This window comes from Jaculus jaculus, chromosome 8 (genome assembly GCF_020740685.1).
Source record: "Jaculus jaculus isolate mJacJac1 chromosome 8, mJacJac1.mat.Y.cur, whole genome shotgun sequence".
Taxonomy (NCBI): domain Eukaryota; kingdom Metazoa; phylum Chordata; class Mammalia; order Rodentia; family Dipodidae; genus Jaculus; species Jaculus jaculus.
The window spans coordinates 137,923,186-137,939,692 of record NC_059109.1 but is presented as its reverse complement, the minus strand read 5'-3'; the positions used below and the strand labels follow the sequence as shown (position 1 = coordinate 137,939,692).

The 16,507-nt window shown below is 55.1% G+C and overlaps 1 protein-coding gene across 1 annotated transcript in view; it reads right to left on the bottom strand.

The window, feature by feature from the left end:
• Phactr3 (phosphatase and actin regulator 3) overlaps positions 1-16,507 on the bottom strand; it is a 182,816-nt gene that overhangs the window by 69,016 nt on the left and 97,293 nt on the right. The window contains exons 2-3 of the mRNA XM_004669481.2: positions 7,380-7,541; positions 3,314-3,391 (exon numbers count right to left, since the gene is read on the bottom strand). Of these exons, the coding sequence (XP_004669538.1) occupies positions 3,314-3,391; positions 7,380-7,541 (240 nt within the window). The remainder of the gene's footprint in view (positions 1-3,313; positions 3,392-7,379; positions 7,542-16,507) is intronic.

The window sequence follows — 16,507 nt, the reverse complement described above, 5'->3', positions numbered from 1 at the left end:
AGCTCCCAGGAGTAGCTCAGTGGGAAAGCATTTGCCCTGCCGATGAGAGCCCCTGGGTTCCACCCTCAGCACTGAACGTACACAGCTCCCATGGACAGCACTGTGAGAGGCACTGAGAACCAACCCGGGCTGCCCTCACCTTTGGTACCCTTGCATCATCTCCTCAACTGCAGCCACTCAGACCTGCCTGAGCCTCATGGCTTTCAAGTCCCATGTGCCTTTCCTTCATCTCCCCACACTCAGCTGTGATGCTGAGATCATTTAGAGGGTCCTCCCTAAGGCTCCACAGGATCCACGTTCTGGAACAACATACCTTGTGCACCTATGTCCTCAGCAGCTAATAGACTCTAGCACACAGGAGACAGTCAGTAAAGTTTTGCAGCTCAGTGACTGACTATGCTTCACTGTCAAGGATGGAGACTACTTCCCTCTCCTTCCTGGTCCACAGCCACTTAGTGAGAAAGAATGAGAGAGATATAAGGGAGGCATCGGCAAACCGTGGCCTGGGCCTGGGCCAGCCTTCCGCCTGTTCTATACGGCTCAGAGCTAAGAATGGATTTCACATCTTTACATGGTTGGGAATAAAATCAAAAGAAGCATAATAGTTCATGACTCACAAAAAGAAAAAGATTTAAAATTCAAATTTCTACACCTATAAATAAAGTCTTATTGGCACCTCGCCATGCCTGCTCATATGTGTCGTCCGTGACTGTCTCTCCCTAGAACAGCAGGAACACGTGGTGGTAATGGCTGACCTGCGCTGCTACGCCCCCTCCCGCCAGCAGAGCTGAATCTGCGAGGTTCCAGGTTAATAGTATTCAGAGGGTAAAGCTTTGATCCAACTGCACGGTGTGCAGGTCATACAACTGGGAGGTGGGTAGGACTCCACAAGGTCACTGCCATAAACACCACAGGGGCTTCGCAAGGGAGCGAGCCCACACTAACAGGGACATGGACAGTCCCGGTCCCGGTCTCTTGAGTCACCTTGGGCCTCTGACAGCAAGAAGTCTGCATTACTTGCTTTTCTCATCAGTGAAACCAATTACATAGGAGGACGGGTTTAGTTTGGTGGGGCAGGTGTGGTGCAGTTCACGGTGGCTCGTGGCTGCGGCAACAGGAGCACAAGGCTGCTTGCTGATGCGTCTGCGGGTCAGGAAACAGAGACTGGGACTGGAAACAGATCTGGGCTTTAACCCTCAAGGCCTGCCCTGGGGACCCACTTCCTCCATCTGAACCCCACCTCCTTAAGTTTCTACAACCTCCAAAATGTCATCACCTGCTGGGAGCCAAGTGCTCAAACACATGAGCCTGGGAGCAGCAGTTCAGTTCCAAGCCCCAGCAAAGGCCGACTCCGGTGCCATGCCCCTGAACCTCCAAACACGAACTAAAAAGACGTCTTTTCCTTTTTAAACTATCTTATTTACCTATTTGCAAGTAGCTAAAGAGAGACAGAAAGAGAATGAGAGACAGAAGGAGCTGGGCATGATAGAGCCTCCTGCCACTACAAATAAACTCCAGACACATAGGCCACTTTGTGCATCTAGCTCTACCTGGATATTGGGAATTGAACCTGGGACATTAGATTTTGCAAGCAAGTGCCTTTCGCCACTGAGCCATCTCTCCAGCCCCAACCTCTTTTCTTTATAAAGTTATCCTGCCTTGGGTATTTCATTAATATGATGAAAAGCTGACAAATACAGTCCCAAAGCCCAAAATGTCTACTATCCTACACTTTTCAGAACAGGCTGATCAGCTCCGTCATACCAGAGGCCAGCTGCTGTGTAATACGGCTGTGGAGAGCTTGCAGGCCGAGGAGTCGCTCTACCCCTGCCAGACACATGTTCCCCAGCTGGCCGGGATGCTGCCCCACGCTGCGGCAGGGCCCCTGCTCTGACTTCATCTCCTCTTAGGAACACGTGAAGCTTAGGAGGCTCAGTGAAGGCTTCCGGACCTTTTCTTCTTCCACAAGTCAAACTATAACCTCGTGTTGCACAGAAATCAAATCTCCATCTTTACTTATCAAATATTTTCTTAGGTTTGTTTTTATTTCCCCTTCCCAAGATCTAAAATAAACCCCGCTGGTAACATAATCAACACGCCAGTTGGGCATTTTTGGTCCCAATTAAAATAGCCCAGCTCTCTACTCAGCAGTGGCATTCCACCAACTCTGAGAGTCAGAATGGAGCGTTCAAACATCCGAACGCAGGCTGCGGGCCAAGCTTTCTTTTCTGTGAAACATCGCTTTGATGATGCTAAGCAATTACCCATGTAGGTTTCCCCTGGAAATAGCAGTCAAGGCAGTCTATGCTGAACCTCAGGAACGGGGGTGATGAGAGCTGCTGGCCCGAGATGGGGCTGCGAGCTTTGGCCCCCCCACATCAGAACTCACCTCATGAATTGCCTTCCTAATTCCTAGTACTTGGGCCAAATTCCAGGCACCAGTCCTATCTTAAAGCTGAAAGAGGGAGACAGGAATTTGCTGTATGCACACAGGCTCTGCAGAACCCTAATTCAAGAGACAGAAACTTGGTCCAGCCCAGAGAGACTTTAGAGTAGGAAGAGCTGTGAGTCCTGGCCCCCAGCCAAGACTGTAAACCTCGGCTGGACCCCACCACAGAAAGAGGATGACCTGAGCCTGGAGGAAGCCGGCCCAGTGGTGCTGCTGGTGACAGTGGCTGTGCACAGAGGTGCCGTGGACACAGAGCCTGGACTAGCCCTGCTAGACCATACGCTGAAGCCCGGTTTGGACCACACTTCCGCTCGCATGCTGCACACCCACCAAAGACCCCAGCCCACATTTTGTCTGCGGGCTGCAGGTGCTATTGATACGCCAGAGGCAAGGTGTGCGGAACACCGTGCACAGTCCTGCAGGCACCAGTGCTGACCGTGCGCCCTTGGCGGGGATGTGAACACCACTGGTCCCAATCCGTGACCGTGGAGGGAACTTTGGACCTCACACTGTTGCTGTCACTGTAGAGGTGGCCACCTAAATGACGCGCTGTCTATCTCCCTGGCAGGTGGAGCTGTCACTGGAAGTGGCCAGGGAGCAGGTAGCAAACACCATCTGGGCTCCTGACTCCAGTGCTTCTCCAACCTTAGAGCTGCACTGGAGACCAGCTTCCCATCTGGCCTCAGAGCGCCCCTCCTTAAGCCCAGCCACTGACAGGTATCCTGAAGTCTGTGAGGTATCAGGCTGGGGGAACGAAACCGAGGTCCCCACGCCCCAGGAGCCCCACTTACTCCACCCGGGGTCCCCATGCCCTGGAGTCCCGCTTACCCCGCCCGGGGACCCATGCCCCAGAGCCCCACTTACCCTGCTCCATCATCTCCAGCAGCCCCTGCTTGATGAGCTCCTCGCGCCCTTGCCTGCCGGCCATCTTCTTTTCCAGTGCTGCAACACAGCAGTCCACATGAGGCTCAAACTCACCAACCACAACAGGGCTCTCTCAGATGTTCACGGCCTTGCTGGGCCGAGCAGTTCCTTCTCAGGTGTGCATGGGCCCCCCAACCCGACAGGGCCCTCTCAGGTGTGCACAGCCCTGTCAACCCCAGAAGGGCCCTCTTGGGTGCTCAGGAGCAAGCAGGAAGGCACTGGGCACCAGGAGCGTCGAGCCGGGTCCACTGGCAGGATGACGGGAGCTCACAATGACCTAAGCAATGTTCGCAAACCCCCGCCGCAGGGAAGCAGGTTCAGAGGAGGCCTTTTTTGTTTCTTTGGTTTTTCTTTTTGCATGAGTGATGTGCAAACATGTGTGTTCATATGTGTGTGTGCACACTTGCACATGTGTGTGCATGCATGTTAAGGCTAGATAGAGGGCAATGTTTTCCTTCATCTCACTCTCTTCTTTAGTTGTTTTCACTTTTCTATTGACAGTTTTATACATGTTTACATCATGTGTTTTGATCATAATCCCCACTCACCTTCTCTTTTATCACCTGTATATCATCATCCTTCCACTAGTCCCTTCTTTTTTCTAACCAGTCCCTCTTCTATTTGATGTCTTTTCTCCCTGCTCCACCATCCATGACAAAATGTTGACAGGCCCGACATCGTGCAGGCTTTATACAGGCAGTAAGAGTTGCTATGACCTCACGCAGGCACTGGCTACTCCACGTCCATTAGGCGGCACTTCAAAGCGGCCCTCCCCACTCTCTGACTCTTACAGTCTTTCCTCCCACTCTTCCTTGCCTGGGCCTTGGAGGGAATCCCCACGTTGTTTTCTTAAACAGTCTCTCATTGAACCTGGAGCTCACCGATTTGGCTAGATTAGCGAGCCAGCCAGCCGCGAGCGGCCTCTGTCTGCGCCTCCCCTGCACTGGAGTCACAGGGGCGCCGCCACTCCTGTCTGTATGGATGCTGGGATCTGAACTCAGCTCCTCAGGCTTATGCACCAAGCATGTGGCTGACTGAGTTATTCCCCAGCACTTGGGGAGCTTTAAAGGACAATTTCTGCAGTTTACCTCCATCAAGCCAGTGCTTTCAGGAACCTCCTCTAAGCACCTTCCATGCCCCCCTACTCTTTACGGACCACTCCCACGTTCAAAGAGGACAGTATCATCCTCTTGTTTTGTTTTGTTTTGTTTTTTGAGGTAGGGTCTCACTCTAGCCCAGACTGACCTGGAATTCGCTATGTAGTCTCAGGATGGCCTCGAACTCTCAGCAATCCTCCTACCTCTGCCTCCTGGGTGCTGGGATCAAAGGTGTGCGCCACCACACCCAATTCAGCATCCTCCTTTTGACTCTGGTGGCCAGGTCACCCTTCTGTGGCTCCCATTAGCATTTGCTGACTCCTTTCTGGCCACCCTTATCTTTCCATTCACATTGTTTTCTGGGTGTCTCTCTCCAGGAGCACCTTCTAAATCACAACTGACAGAACTCAGAACTCACCACACTGACGTGTCCTGTAGCTTACATTTACCCATGCATCCTCTGGGATAATGTCCGCCACCTCCCATCCCAGGGCCAAAGCTGTTCTGACAACGGCAGCCCCCCAGCTTCTTCCCTGCCTCCCCCGACACCAGACCCGTGGGGCAGGGTCTCCACTGCTTCACTGTTCCCTCTTTCTTTCCGTTTGCCTACAGGTGGACTCCAGTTTCCAGAAACAAAATGACACAATTGTTTTCATAAGAGCCTGCTGGTAAGCTGGCCCTGAAGCCACTCACTGTCTGTGTGAAGCACTCTGACAGATGCCCAAATGCAAACAGAGCCAACCCACTTATGAGAGCTTAGCCTGAGGACCAACAGGTAATGACAAGGCAGAGACTCCTGGCGGCAGCTGGGGCTGGAGCCCCGGGGAGACTTACCAAGCCAGCCCCACCCTCACGGAGCATGGGATCTAGGGGGTAGTACAGTGGTCACAAGGCATTCCACCCATTAAAACTAACTGCTCACTTATTGAGCACCTACTGTGTACTGGACACTGGGTCACAGACAAGACTCCAAGTAGGACAGGCTCAGCCTCTGCCCACAGCCAGCAGATTTGGCAGGGACAGGTGACCCGGCCTATGCTGGGAGAGAGAAGTAACAGAACCAGTGTGCCTTGAGGGGTCACCTGGGATGAGAGTTCAATGGGGCTTCATGAAGGATGACCAGGGGCACTCAGACTGCAGGAACGAGGCCATGAGAAGAGAGGAAACAGGAGAATGGGAAAAGAGAACGAGGCGAAGAGAGGTAAAGGGGAAGGAGGAAGGTGAAAGAAGGAGAGGCGGAGGAGGAGGGAGAGAGAAGCAGAGGGGCTGACGATGCTGTAGCCTCTGAGAGTCCCCAGCAGAAGCACACAGTCCTTGCCTTGCCAGACCACCAGATTGCCAGACCACCAGCTGCCCTGCGCCCTCTTTAACCCCTTGGTCCCCACTTCCTCTCATGATGAACTCAGGCTTTGACGTGCTGAAAGAGTGACCCCCACCCAGAATGCAGGGCTTCTCCTGGGTGTCCAGTGCTTGAATGGGGGTCCCAAAGGTGAGGCTGCTGCAAGTATCACTTAGAGACCCTTCACACCTTTCCAGGGGCCCCAGAGTACCCAATGTCCTCGGCCAGCATAGCTCTACAGAGCAATGGGGTCCGGAGCAGGAGACTCAAACTTCCTACCCCTCAGCAGAGGCCCTGGGCCCTCAGCCCATCAGAGACCCACTCAAGGATGGCAGAGATCACCTGAACCAGCACTTGGACCTGTGGGCCTCTCCTCCCCTATGGTGGGTCCTTGGGGTGAAGTCTGGCCTCCAGTGTATTTTGCCACTGGCACATCCATACAAGAATTTGTCAGTAAACATCTCAAGTGGTGAAAAAACAGGTAATTTGGTAATCTGTGTGCAAAAGTCTAATGCAGGACCGCTGTTGTCCCACCCACAGGTGGGCCAGGTACCGTGCACACTTGGTCTCAGTCTCAGCCATCCTCGGAGCCCTGTGGGGTGCCTCTTCAGAGCTAGGGAGGAAAGTAGGGCCCCCGGGGACCTCTAAGGCAATAGCCTGAGACAGACACTTGCCAGGCCTGTCCCCAAGGCCCAGGGCTAATTCCACATGCATAGTGACCTCACTAATTGCTTCCAGCCACGGCTGATAGGAAAATGGCTCAGAGGAAGGCCTCTGGAGCCCAGCTGCTCTGCTCCCTGGGGATGGCTCCTCAGGCCTTCCACAGAGCCCATGGCTATGAGCACAGCCCCACCCACTGCTACCCGGCCTCCAGGCAAATGGCCTCTCCCTTTCTGACTTTCTCATTCCTGAGGTGAGCATGACCAGGTGACAGCTGTCCCATCATCCCCCCCACACCCATCCTGCCCAGGCGCCATCTGCATGGTCATAGTTCCAAATGAGTATTCCAAGGAGGCAGAGACAGCAGGACAAGTGGATGCAAACCCACCTCCCACTGGCCAGAACTGGCTGTGTGTCACTATACAGCTTAAGAGAATGGGGAGCCTTCTCGATCATTGAGTGGGAGTTGGTGGTTAAGGTAACCCTAGACAGAGCTTAGGAGCTGGGGACAGGCTTTCTGGCTCCCACAGCAACCACAGCTTGAAGGCATGCAGGCCACACTGAGGGTCTCATGGCTCCTAGGATCAGTGACAGTCAGGCTCTGAGCTGGGCCTCTGCAGTGACCCTGAGCCTCTGCCTTGCCCATGAGGGGGGAGCAAGGACTGAAACCCGTGGGCTGGGGCGCTGCTGCTGAGTGTGGTCCACCTGCAGGAATGTCACGGCCCAGTCAGAGCCTATTGTTAGCCAGGCCCCTAGTGACAGCTGTGCACCGTTGGGTCTCTGGACTGGACCCCATGTTGACCACTGTAGTCAATGAGGCGAGGGGCGCAGAGGGAGGCTGAGCGTGGGGCGGGGTGGCAGCCCGGCGCCCAGCGCGGTCCATGCCGCCCGCCTCTCCCCGGCCGCCTACCTGATGTGGTCTGCTTCAGTTTCTCATTTTTCTTTTTCCTCCACTTCCAGGGTTTGAAGATCCTGCCCAAGGTGGCCAGTTTGCTGTTCCTCCTCACGGGGGGAGTTCGGATCCCTGAGACCAGGTGCTCAGAGCGTGCTGGGGGAGTTTGAGCCATCTCATCTGCAAGGTAAGAACAGGGCTGAGTCTCAAGGGACCTGGCTCCTGGGTGACCCATCACCCCAAGAGGCAACCAGCAACCCTTCCAAAGCTACAGCCAAGGGGGTTACCGGAGCAGTGGAAACTGTGGAGTTCCTTCTGACACGGGGAGAAGCGGTCAACCACGTGCTCCACGCCCTGCCACGGAGACACTCCTCTGTAGTCTCCGCAGCCGGCAGACAGCCCTGTCAGCCCCCTTCCCGCTACGCTGATGTACAGTCCTGCTACCTCCAGGACGAACTGGCCCCTGCCCTAGGGCCTTTGCCCATGCCAAGCACCCGCTGCTCATAAATGTTCTCTCTCCCTTTCCAAGCTTCTCTCTGCCTTGTAAACCATCTACTCAGCTCGAGATTTCTTCCTCCAGGAAATCTTCACCCTTCTCCTGCCCCAGACAAGCTCAGGCCTTGGCTCTCTTGCGCACAGGCACTGGGGTGCTCAGAAAGTGCCCCCCCATACACACACGCTAGCCTCCCCCACTTTTCAGCCCTCTGAGTCGCACAAGGCAGGCCCGGCCAGCTGCAGACCGCAGCGCAGGCCGCCCTCGGAACGCTGCAGGAAACAGGTGCAGCAGCACGAGAGAACCATGAATGGACAGAGGGGAGCATTTCGCCTCCGGCTCCTTCCTTGCTGGTCCCCTGCAGCATGTGTGCCCTCTGTGGCAGGCATCCAGACAGAGGGCCCAGGGTGCGGTGGCGAGGCCGCTCATCCTGCAAGATGTGGAGAGCAGTCTGCGTGCCCAAGGCAGGGGACTGACGCGCTCGGTCTTCCTCTCCCCAACTGGGGTATGGGAGTGGAAACAGTACAAGCCACATGTGCAGGTGGGAGGCACAGCAGAGGGGAGCTGCTGGACTTAAACAGCCAGTATGGACGCTGGGCTCGGAGGCACATGCCCGTTGTCCCAGCATCCGGAAGGCGGCGGTGGCATGGTGGGGGGGGGGGTGGATCCCACATGCAAGTTTGAGGTCAGCCTGGAATACTCAAAGAGACCCGATCTCAAAAATCTAAAACAGGGCTTGAGGGATGGCTCAGTGGGAAAAAGCCCTTCCTGCACAAGCAGGAGGCCCGGGGGAGCCTGAGACCACCTGCGTGAACTTCCCAGAATGCACCTAAGCATCTGAGCGTTGAGACACAGGGCTGTAACCCCAGTACTATGTGCAGTAGAGACTAGAGGATGTATGGGGTTCAGAGAAACAGCCATCGGGAACCAGGGAGACTCCATTGCAAGGAAACACGTAGGTGAATGACATGGGGGACACCGGATGTCTCCCCCGACCTCCACACATGCACACAGAGTGAACACATCTGTGCGCACATGTTCATACGTCACCCACGTACCATATCACACATACTACAACACACAGGTAATAGACACAAATATTAAACAAACAAAAATGACCCAGTGTGCAAAATCACACTTCACATGTCACAGACGTGTGCACTCTGTGTAACACTGGCCTCGCTGGTGTGAACAGAGGATGTGTCTATCCCCACAGAGAATCATGATGCTGGCTACTGGGGCATGCCTGGGGAGGAGGGAAGGTGTGTGACCCACTATAAGCTGTTCGAAGCATGAGACATATATCTGGCCTCATAAGAACTTTAGTTCAAATAACCAACAAGAAGAAAATGTGGGAGAGACACATTTCTTGCTGGATCCCCAGCTGGTGGTCACAGCTGAGCCTAAACTCTGGCCACCACCATGCGGGACCCCTCCTGGGACAAAGACGGATGCTCCTTTAGCAGCAACAGAGACTGGGACCCCTCCCAGGCCCTGGCATTTCAGCTCCTCATGTCAGCTAGGCGGGAGGCCGCAGGTCCAGAGCTCCCTGCGTCGTGCCTACAGCCACACTGCTGCTCCTGAGCACCCTGCAGCCAGCAGGCGACCCCTTCACACCCCGGTCCATTCACCACACTCCAACTGGGCGGGGGGACCAGGACCCCTGGTCTAAATAGGCTCCCGAACAACAATGGCCCACAGAGGCCAAAAAAACTGCTGCATGTGGCCACCGTGCGGCCCACAGCGGGACGAGGCACAGGTCCTCGGAGGTGGGGCGGGAAGAGCTGTAGGCATCCTAGGCCCTAGAGATAGATCAAGGTTCACCTTTCCCACCGCCGGCTCCCGGGCCGCCTGCTGCCCTATGGAGGCCCGTTACCGCCCATTCCAACGCGGCCTTCGCAGGGACCACCCTGGGAAGGCAAGTGTGGTGCAGCCCTCTAGGGCCCCATGCAGCAGTGACCCTGCCCAGGGACAGACAGGCGAGGCTGTAACTTCTGGGCTCCTGGAGGATGTCACTTCCACGGGGGTGACCTCCCAATGATCTCTATGGTGCAGGGCTTGGGGTAGACCCCTTGCCCTTTGAACCTCAGTTTCCCCTCTGTGAACCAAGTCATGAGCATCTCTGATGGGTAGGATTTTGAGCAAGCGTGAGCGTGACATCATGTCGTAGAGTGACTAAGCTGTGAGACTCGGGTCAACAAATACCACGCAAGGCCTGCTTTTACCATCCATACAACATACCATCATCCATGTGTGGACATGTTCACCAGTCTGGGCTGGGTCCCTTTTGATACAAATCCTTATTTTGTTTATTTTATTTATTTATTTATTTGAGAGCAACAGACAGAAGGAGAAGGAGGCAGAGAGAGAGAATGGGCGCGCCAGGGCTTCCAGCCACTGCAAACGAACTCCAGACGTGTGCACCCTCTTGTGCATCTGGCTAACGTGGGTCCTGGAGAATTGAGCCTCGAACTGAGGTCCTTAGGCTTCACAGGCAAGCGCTTAACTGCTAAGCTATCCCTCCAGCCCACTGATACAAATCCTTATAACAATTAACATTAGGTAAGTAATTTAGCAAGTATCAGAAGTGCACAATGTCACTTGTCCCTGGCAATAAACGTCTGCCGCAGACCAGGGATTTACCCAGTTTAACTGGTTCGAACCATTTTGACACCGGCCGCAGATCTACCAGTGAAGGTGGTAGCCATGACCTGTTGAGACACCCTCACCATCCTAGGTTGTATCTGCAGGCCCAGCTGAGCTTTCCACAGAGACCAGGGCTGAATGATGGGCACTGTGGCAGGAGGCAGCCCCTAGGCTGACTGGGCGTGTGGCCATCTCTCTAGCTTCTCTTCCCTGCACGTGAGCTGGGCCAGGCACTGCGTCCACTGATGGCCAGGAAGCAACCCCATGAGGAACCATTCTGCTCAGCACGAGCCCAAGGCAGGTCGCTCGAAGCCTCTACCTTGTGTGTACCACATGCAACTACGGAAGCTCCCGAAATGGCATTCCCCCCACCCGTGTGTCGCAAGTGAATCCAGTACCCTGCACCTGGCATCCAGGAGGAGCCGAGGAAATGTAGGGGAGGGACAGGACAGCGGAAAGGCACAGGCCATCACAGATCCTTCCCCCGGTCACCCGCTCACAGTCACACGGCGCACGCAGGATGCAAACTGTTGATCCCCTCCCAGAGGCAGCCCATCTCGTGTTCTTTCCTGTCTTTCCTTCCTCCGCCCACTGACAGCAGACGGGAGAGGAACTGGCAGTCCGCTGGCCCTGGGGAAGCTGGCTGTCCTGCAATGCTATGGCACCGCAGGACGAGCATGTGCCAGGCCTCCCCAGCCTCCGGGCTCATATGAGGATGAAGGCGAGATGAGCGTTCCGTGGAACAGTGTCACGCTCCAGCCATGCCCCACAGAAGTCACCAGAGAAGCACTCACTAGGGCCGGATGGGGGCGCGTCAGAGGCCATCTGAAAGAAGGAGACTTGGAGTGGGGGTCCTGGGATTAGTAGTCCCCCCAAGAGGTACCACGTGGTCTCCTGAGTAGACTCCTGTGTGGTCTGAACCCCCAAGGCATAAAGAGCATGTGTAGCATTAACCTCAGATCAGAGTGGAGCTGAGCCCATGCACTGTCATGACCCTAGTCCAGCCCCGTGTCTCTGCCCCAGACGCCTCCGCTGTCCTCTCCCTTGCGTTTTGGAGGCCACAGGACTACAACCCCAAATGCTGCTGCACTTCCTCTCAGCCCTCCCCCGTGGGCCCCCTTTCCACGGAGGACAGACCGTGCAGTACGGCCAGGGCTGGCGGGCACTTGGCGTCCTGCCACACCGCTTGCTGCCATCCTGCAGGGACCTTCATTTTACCGCACGCAGGACAACTTCCGGGAGCGAGGGGCCCGAAGCAGCGCTGCCTCCACCGCCTCTGCTGTTCCTTCGCAGGAGAACAGAGTGGAGCACCTGGCTCCCCTCCCTGCACCGTGGGGCCCCGGCCTGGCTGGGGAGAGCTTTCTCGGTGAGGGGGGAAAGTCTTTACTTCAAGGCTTGAGGGGAAATTTCAGCATGGCAGGGGGAAAGGGATGGAAGAGGCTGTTGGCATCGCATCTTACACAGCAGGTAGAAGATGGCAGCGAGAACAAGCTGAACTGCTCCAACAGCAGGTGGAAGAGGTGGGTAGGAGATCTGGCCTCCTCCCCTGCTTACTTCTCTTCCTCATCTTCCTCCCTTTCTTCCTTCTCTCCTGTCCTGTTCTTCCTCCTTCCCTCCTTCTCTTCCTCTTTGCTTCTCCCCTCTTCCTTCCTGTCATCTCCCATCTCCCCATCACCCTCATTGTCTCCCTCGATATTGCAACTGATGACCTCGCTTGCCCCACTCTGCCCCTGTCTCAAGGCATGGTATGGGGGAGGCTCTGTGTCTCTCTGACACAGTTGTCCTCAGTGGACAGGACAGCAAGGGAGGCACTTGACCACTGATCAGACTACAGGCATTGCTGCACTTAAGCATTCATTCACTCCATCATCCTGCAAGTATGAATCAGTACCAATAGTGCACTAGGCATCATGCTGGACAGTTGGAGGGGGCAGTAAAGGCATCAAAGGCTTGTCCTCCCAAGGCCATAGCTACAAACAATAGAGACAGTAAGTAAAGACAGCCTCCAGCAGGTCAGCGAGCCCAGGCTCATCTTTTTGGTCACTCGCCATAGAGGACAGTCCCAACCTTCCCCACAGAACCTCCTTCTTCATCTTCCTTCATCACACTCATCACCTACCATGGGTGGCCCTGTCATGCACACACATTCATGTGCTTAACTGAACACAGAGGTCTCCACTCTAACCACTCTCCCCCCAACTGGAAGCTCCCAGAGGGCATAGCATGTCACCAGGGCCCATAGAGGGCAGGCCTATGCAAAGCAGGGACTAGTAAGATCCTGAGGAGGGTTCTTAGAGACACAGGGGATGAGCCTGGAGGTGGGGGGTCAGGTCATGTTTGCTGGAGGGATTTGAGGTCTGCTCTGAGCAGAGCTGCCTACTGTGAGTAAGAGGAAGATGGGCGCTGTGCAGCCGAGCTGTTTGGGCAGAGGGTGTGTCAGAGGAGAGAAGACCTGGGGCAAGGAGCACAGGTGCGTGGGAGGCGGGGGCCTTGTGGGGTGCCTACTTTACAGTTCAGCACAGATCCCACAGAGGGCCTTTAACTCAAAGACCCCACTCACACATTTGCCAGGTATCCAGCACAGGGGTCCAGTCTGAGCAACTCCATGATGACATCAGAGGAGAAAAAGGCCCACCCCTGGGACAGGCTCCCTGAGGTCTGCAGGCCACACTGCTCAGCCGACCTGGGGTGAAGCACCCCTTGCCTCTTCCTGCCCCGCGTGCTTCAAGCCCAGGGCCAGGTGAGGGAGGTCGGGTAGTAGAAAGGTCAGAACAGATGTCCTGACATGTGGTGAAGAGCTCACCTGTCAACCCCTCACCAGAAGAAATGGGCCAGAGCACGCCACTGGAACTGAAAGGATCCAGAGAGTTCCGTGATCAAGAGGGTGGGCCCAGGCTTCCTGAGCCACCGGAGCCCTGGCTGCAGGGGTGAGGCTGTGCTGGCGGGCAGGGCATGTACCATGCGCGGGGTGGGCAGCCATGCACTCCATGTGTCCTACCATGGTAGGCACGTGCAAGGGCCTGTGGTGTCCACAGAAAGGGGACAGGTGGGACTTTCTCTTCCTGACATTTCTCCTGGAGTTGCTGGAAAAGCACCTTCCCACAGTGGGAAAGGAAGATCCCAGAGGTGCCAAGGCCTCATTAGCAGGTCCCCTCCAGGCTTTGAGTAACACAACAACACAGCAGTGCTAAGCGGTGGCCACCTCCGCCACCTCTGAGACATTAACCACTAATTGTTGCAAAATGTTTCCGCATCTAAGGGCTGCTGAGGAAGGCCGCTCTGAGCTGAGGCTTCACACGACGGGGCACTCCACCAGCATGATGCACCTTACACGGCTCCAGCTCTCTCGGGCTCAAGAAGGGCCTCGCAGCTTCTAATAGACGAAGGCGAGAGCTATTCTGCGACTGGCACCTGGCTGGCCTCGCCCGCTTGTATACAAGCTTCCCGCACTGCCCTCCCTCCAAGTTCCGGACCTCCTCAGCTGTCGTCATCCCATGGTTGGCGCTGGATTCATTCTGTGATGCCCACTGCCTTTCCTGAGGGAACTACCGCGCGCCCTGAGACGTAGAGCCGCACCTCCCTTACCGGCTGCTGCGCTCCTGGCAATCAAGATGCTCAGATAAATGGGCACTCAGCCTGTGACGTGACTGTTTTTGCTTGTTTTCTTCATTCATTCATTCACTCACAAACCCATTCACCGTGTGTCAGTGGAGGGGCTGCTCTGCCCCAGGCCAGCTCTAGCTGTGAGACAGAATGACAAATACCATCAGCCCTCAGCGCGATCGCCCCCTCTGGCCACTATAAGGGACAAGGGCCTGAAGCAATTCAGGGAGAGGTGCATTTCTTCAAAACGGGCCATTCATGCTCCTCCACACCACAGCTCTGGTCCTAGAGCTTCTGTAGGTTTTTTGTTTGTTTGTTTTCCTGCACATTGATCCCATTTCAGCCCTTTTCGGTCAAAACCCTGTCACTTCTTCAGGGTGGAGGGAACCGAAACACAGCTTTCAGACTCAGGGGCCTCTCCACCGTGAACCAGACCTGGACGAATGGAAGAGTGAAAAAGTAGATGATGGAAGGAGATTGAGACTGGGATACACACATAGAAGCAGGAACCAAAGGCACATTGTGGGTCTCACGACTCGGAGCCTCTCTGGGCCCTGCATTTAAGGAGTAGGACTTGCTAAACATCTCAGGCTCTTGTGGGCTCGGTATGCACTAGGCTGTCCCCCGCCTGGCCTCCCTCGCTGGCAGGAGGGCGTACTAAGCACAGAGAAGAAAGGACAGAGGCTGGCTCCGGTTCAGAGCAGGTCACCAGCGGTGGAAGATGAGCGCGGGGAGGTGCGCACGGGCGGAGCACACTGCACACGCCCGCGTGTCCTCCGCAGGGAAGCCGCGCTGGGAGGGAGACCTCAAGGAGCGCAGCAGACAAGCAGTGTTGGAAGTGGCAGGGCCGACGTGGAATACCATCTAGAGTGATCTAGAGTTCACCATCTCAGAGGCAGGGGCGCCACTTGGGAGAGCGTATTCCATGGGACTGCACAGAGGGACGCTCTGCGGATGGATGGAGAAGGCCGAGCTGGGAAGCCCCGTTCCCTGCCAGCACTGCAGATGCTCTGCGAGCCGCGTGGCACACTCCCTCCAGGAGCTCGGTCACCCGGGACAGCCCACAGCCCACAGCCCACAGCCGGAACTGGAGCTGAAGCCAGGCCTCAGCCGGCTCAATGGACTCCCGCCCGATATGTGGAGTTCATGACCATTCATATTTGGAAAATGAAAGTCTTTTTCTGCTATCTATATTCCAAACTTAGTAAGATTCTCAAAGAACTTAACATAAGTCAGGCCTCAGAACTCTTCCACGACCCTCCTTGTAACTGCTAGAGGCTCCGCGCCCAGCAGTGATACTGAAATAAAGGCAAGAAATGGCCCCCACGACTGTCTTTGTCACCAGAGGGAACACTGAGACATTATCCAAGCAGCTTTTCTCACTCATAGGAATTGTGAAAAAACAGCACATCGAACCAGAAAGCCCATCTGCGTAGTATCAGCCCATAATTCTGCCAATGGTCGTTGGTGCCTGCCAGGCAGATGGCCACTTCTCTAAGCAAAAATTCAGTGCAGATCTGTAAATCAAGAGCCTCTGGAGAGGCTGAGGGGAGCTCGGGGCCTGAGCTGAGACGGGAGGCCAACGGGTCAGAAGAGGAAGGAGGCGGTACTGCTGCCACTGTGGCTCTCCTTGCTGCTCAGCACAGAGCAGACTCCTGATCTCATGGAGGAAGCCACCTACATCGTTGCAAGGGCCAGCGGCAACTTCGGAGAGGCTCTCCTGAAAACTGCGTCTTAGAGAAAAGAGAATAAAAGGGTTGGAGAGATGGCTTAGCAGTTAAGGCGCTTGCCTGAAAAGCCTAAGAACCCAGGTTCTATTCCCCAGGACCCATGTAAGCCAGGTAGATAAGGTGGCACATGTGTCTGGAGTTCATTTGCAATGGCTGGAGGCCCTGGTGCACCCATTCTTTCTTTCTCTCTCTCAAATAAATAAATATTTTTTTTAAAAAAATGAAAGAATAAAAATGATCAACTCAAGAGAGGAACAAAAAGTAAAAATAACATACCCAAAGACTTCTAGAATAAATTAAGACAAGCACAAGTCTGACTTCAAAGTCTAAGTCCCATGCCCAACTTTCTAAACGCAAAGTGCGAGGGAAGCTCCTTACATAACGTCACTGACAACTTAAAGACAAGCAGGCTGATTCAAGCGCAGGTCTCCTGCAGGGCTTGTCAGAGGAACTAAACATAGTTTAAGTGCTAGAAGATTCTGGGCCAGGAGATCTGTTTTGAAGATGAGCCCCTCCCTCATCCTGAGCACAGCCATTGGCAGAAGTCTGCTGTCTGTCAAGGGCTAGGCTGCAGCCCCCCCTCCCCCCCCCCCCGTGATGCTGAGGGGCAGCCCCCGCTGATTTGCAAATGAATGGGTGTGGCTACATATCAATAAAATTTTATCGGTAAGAAC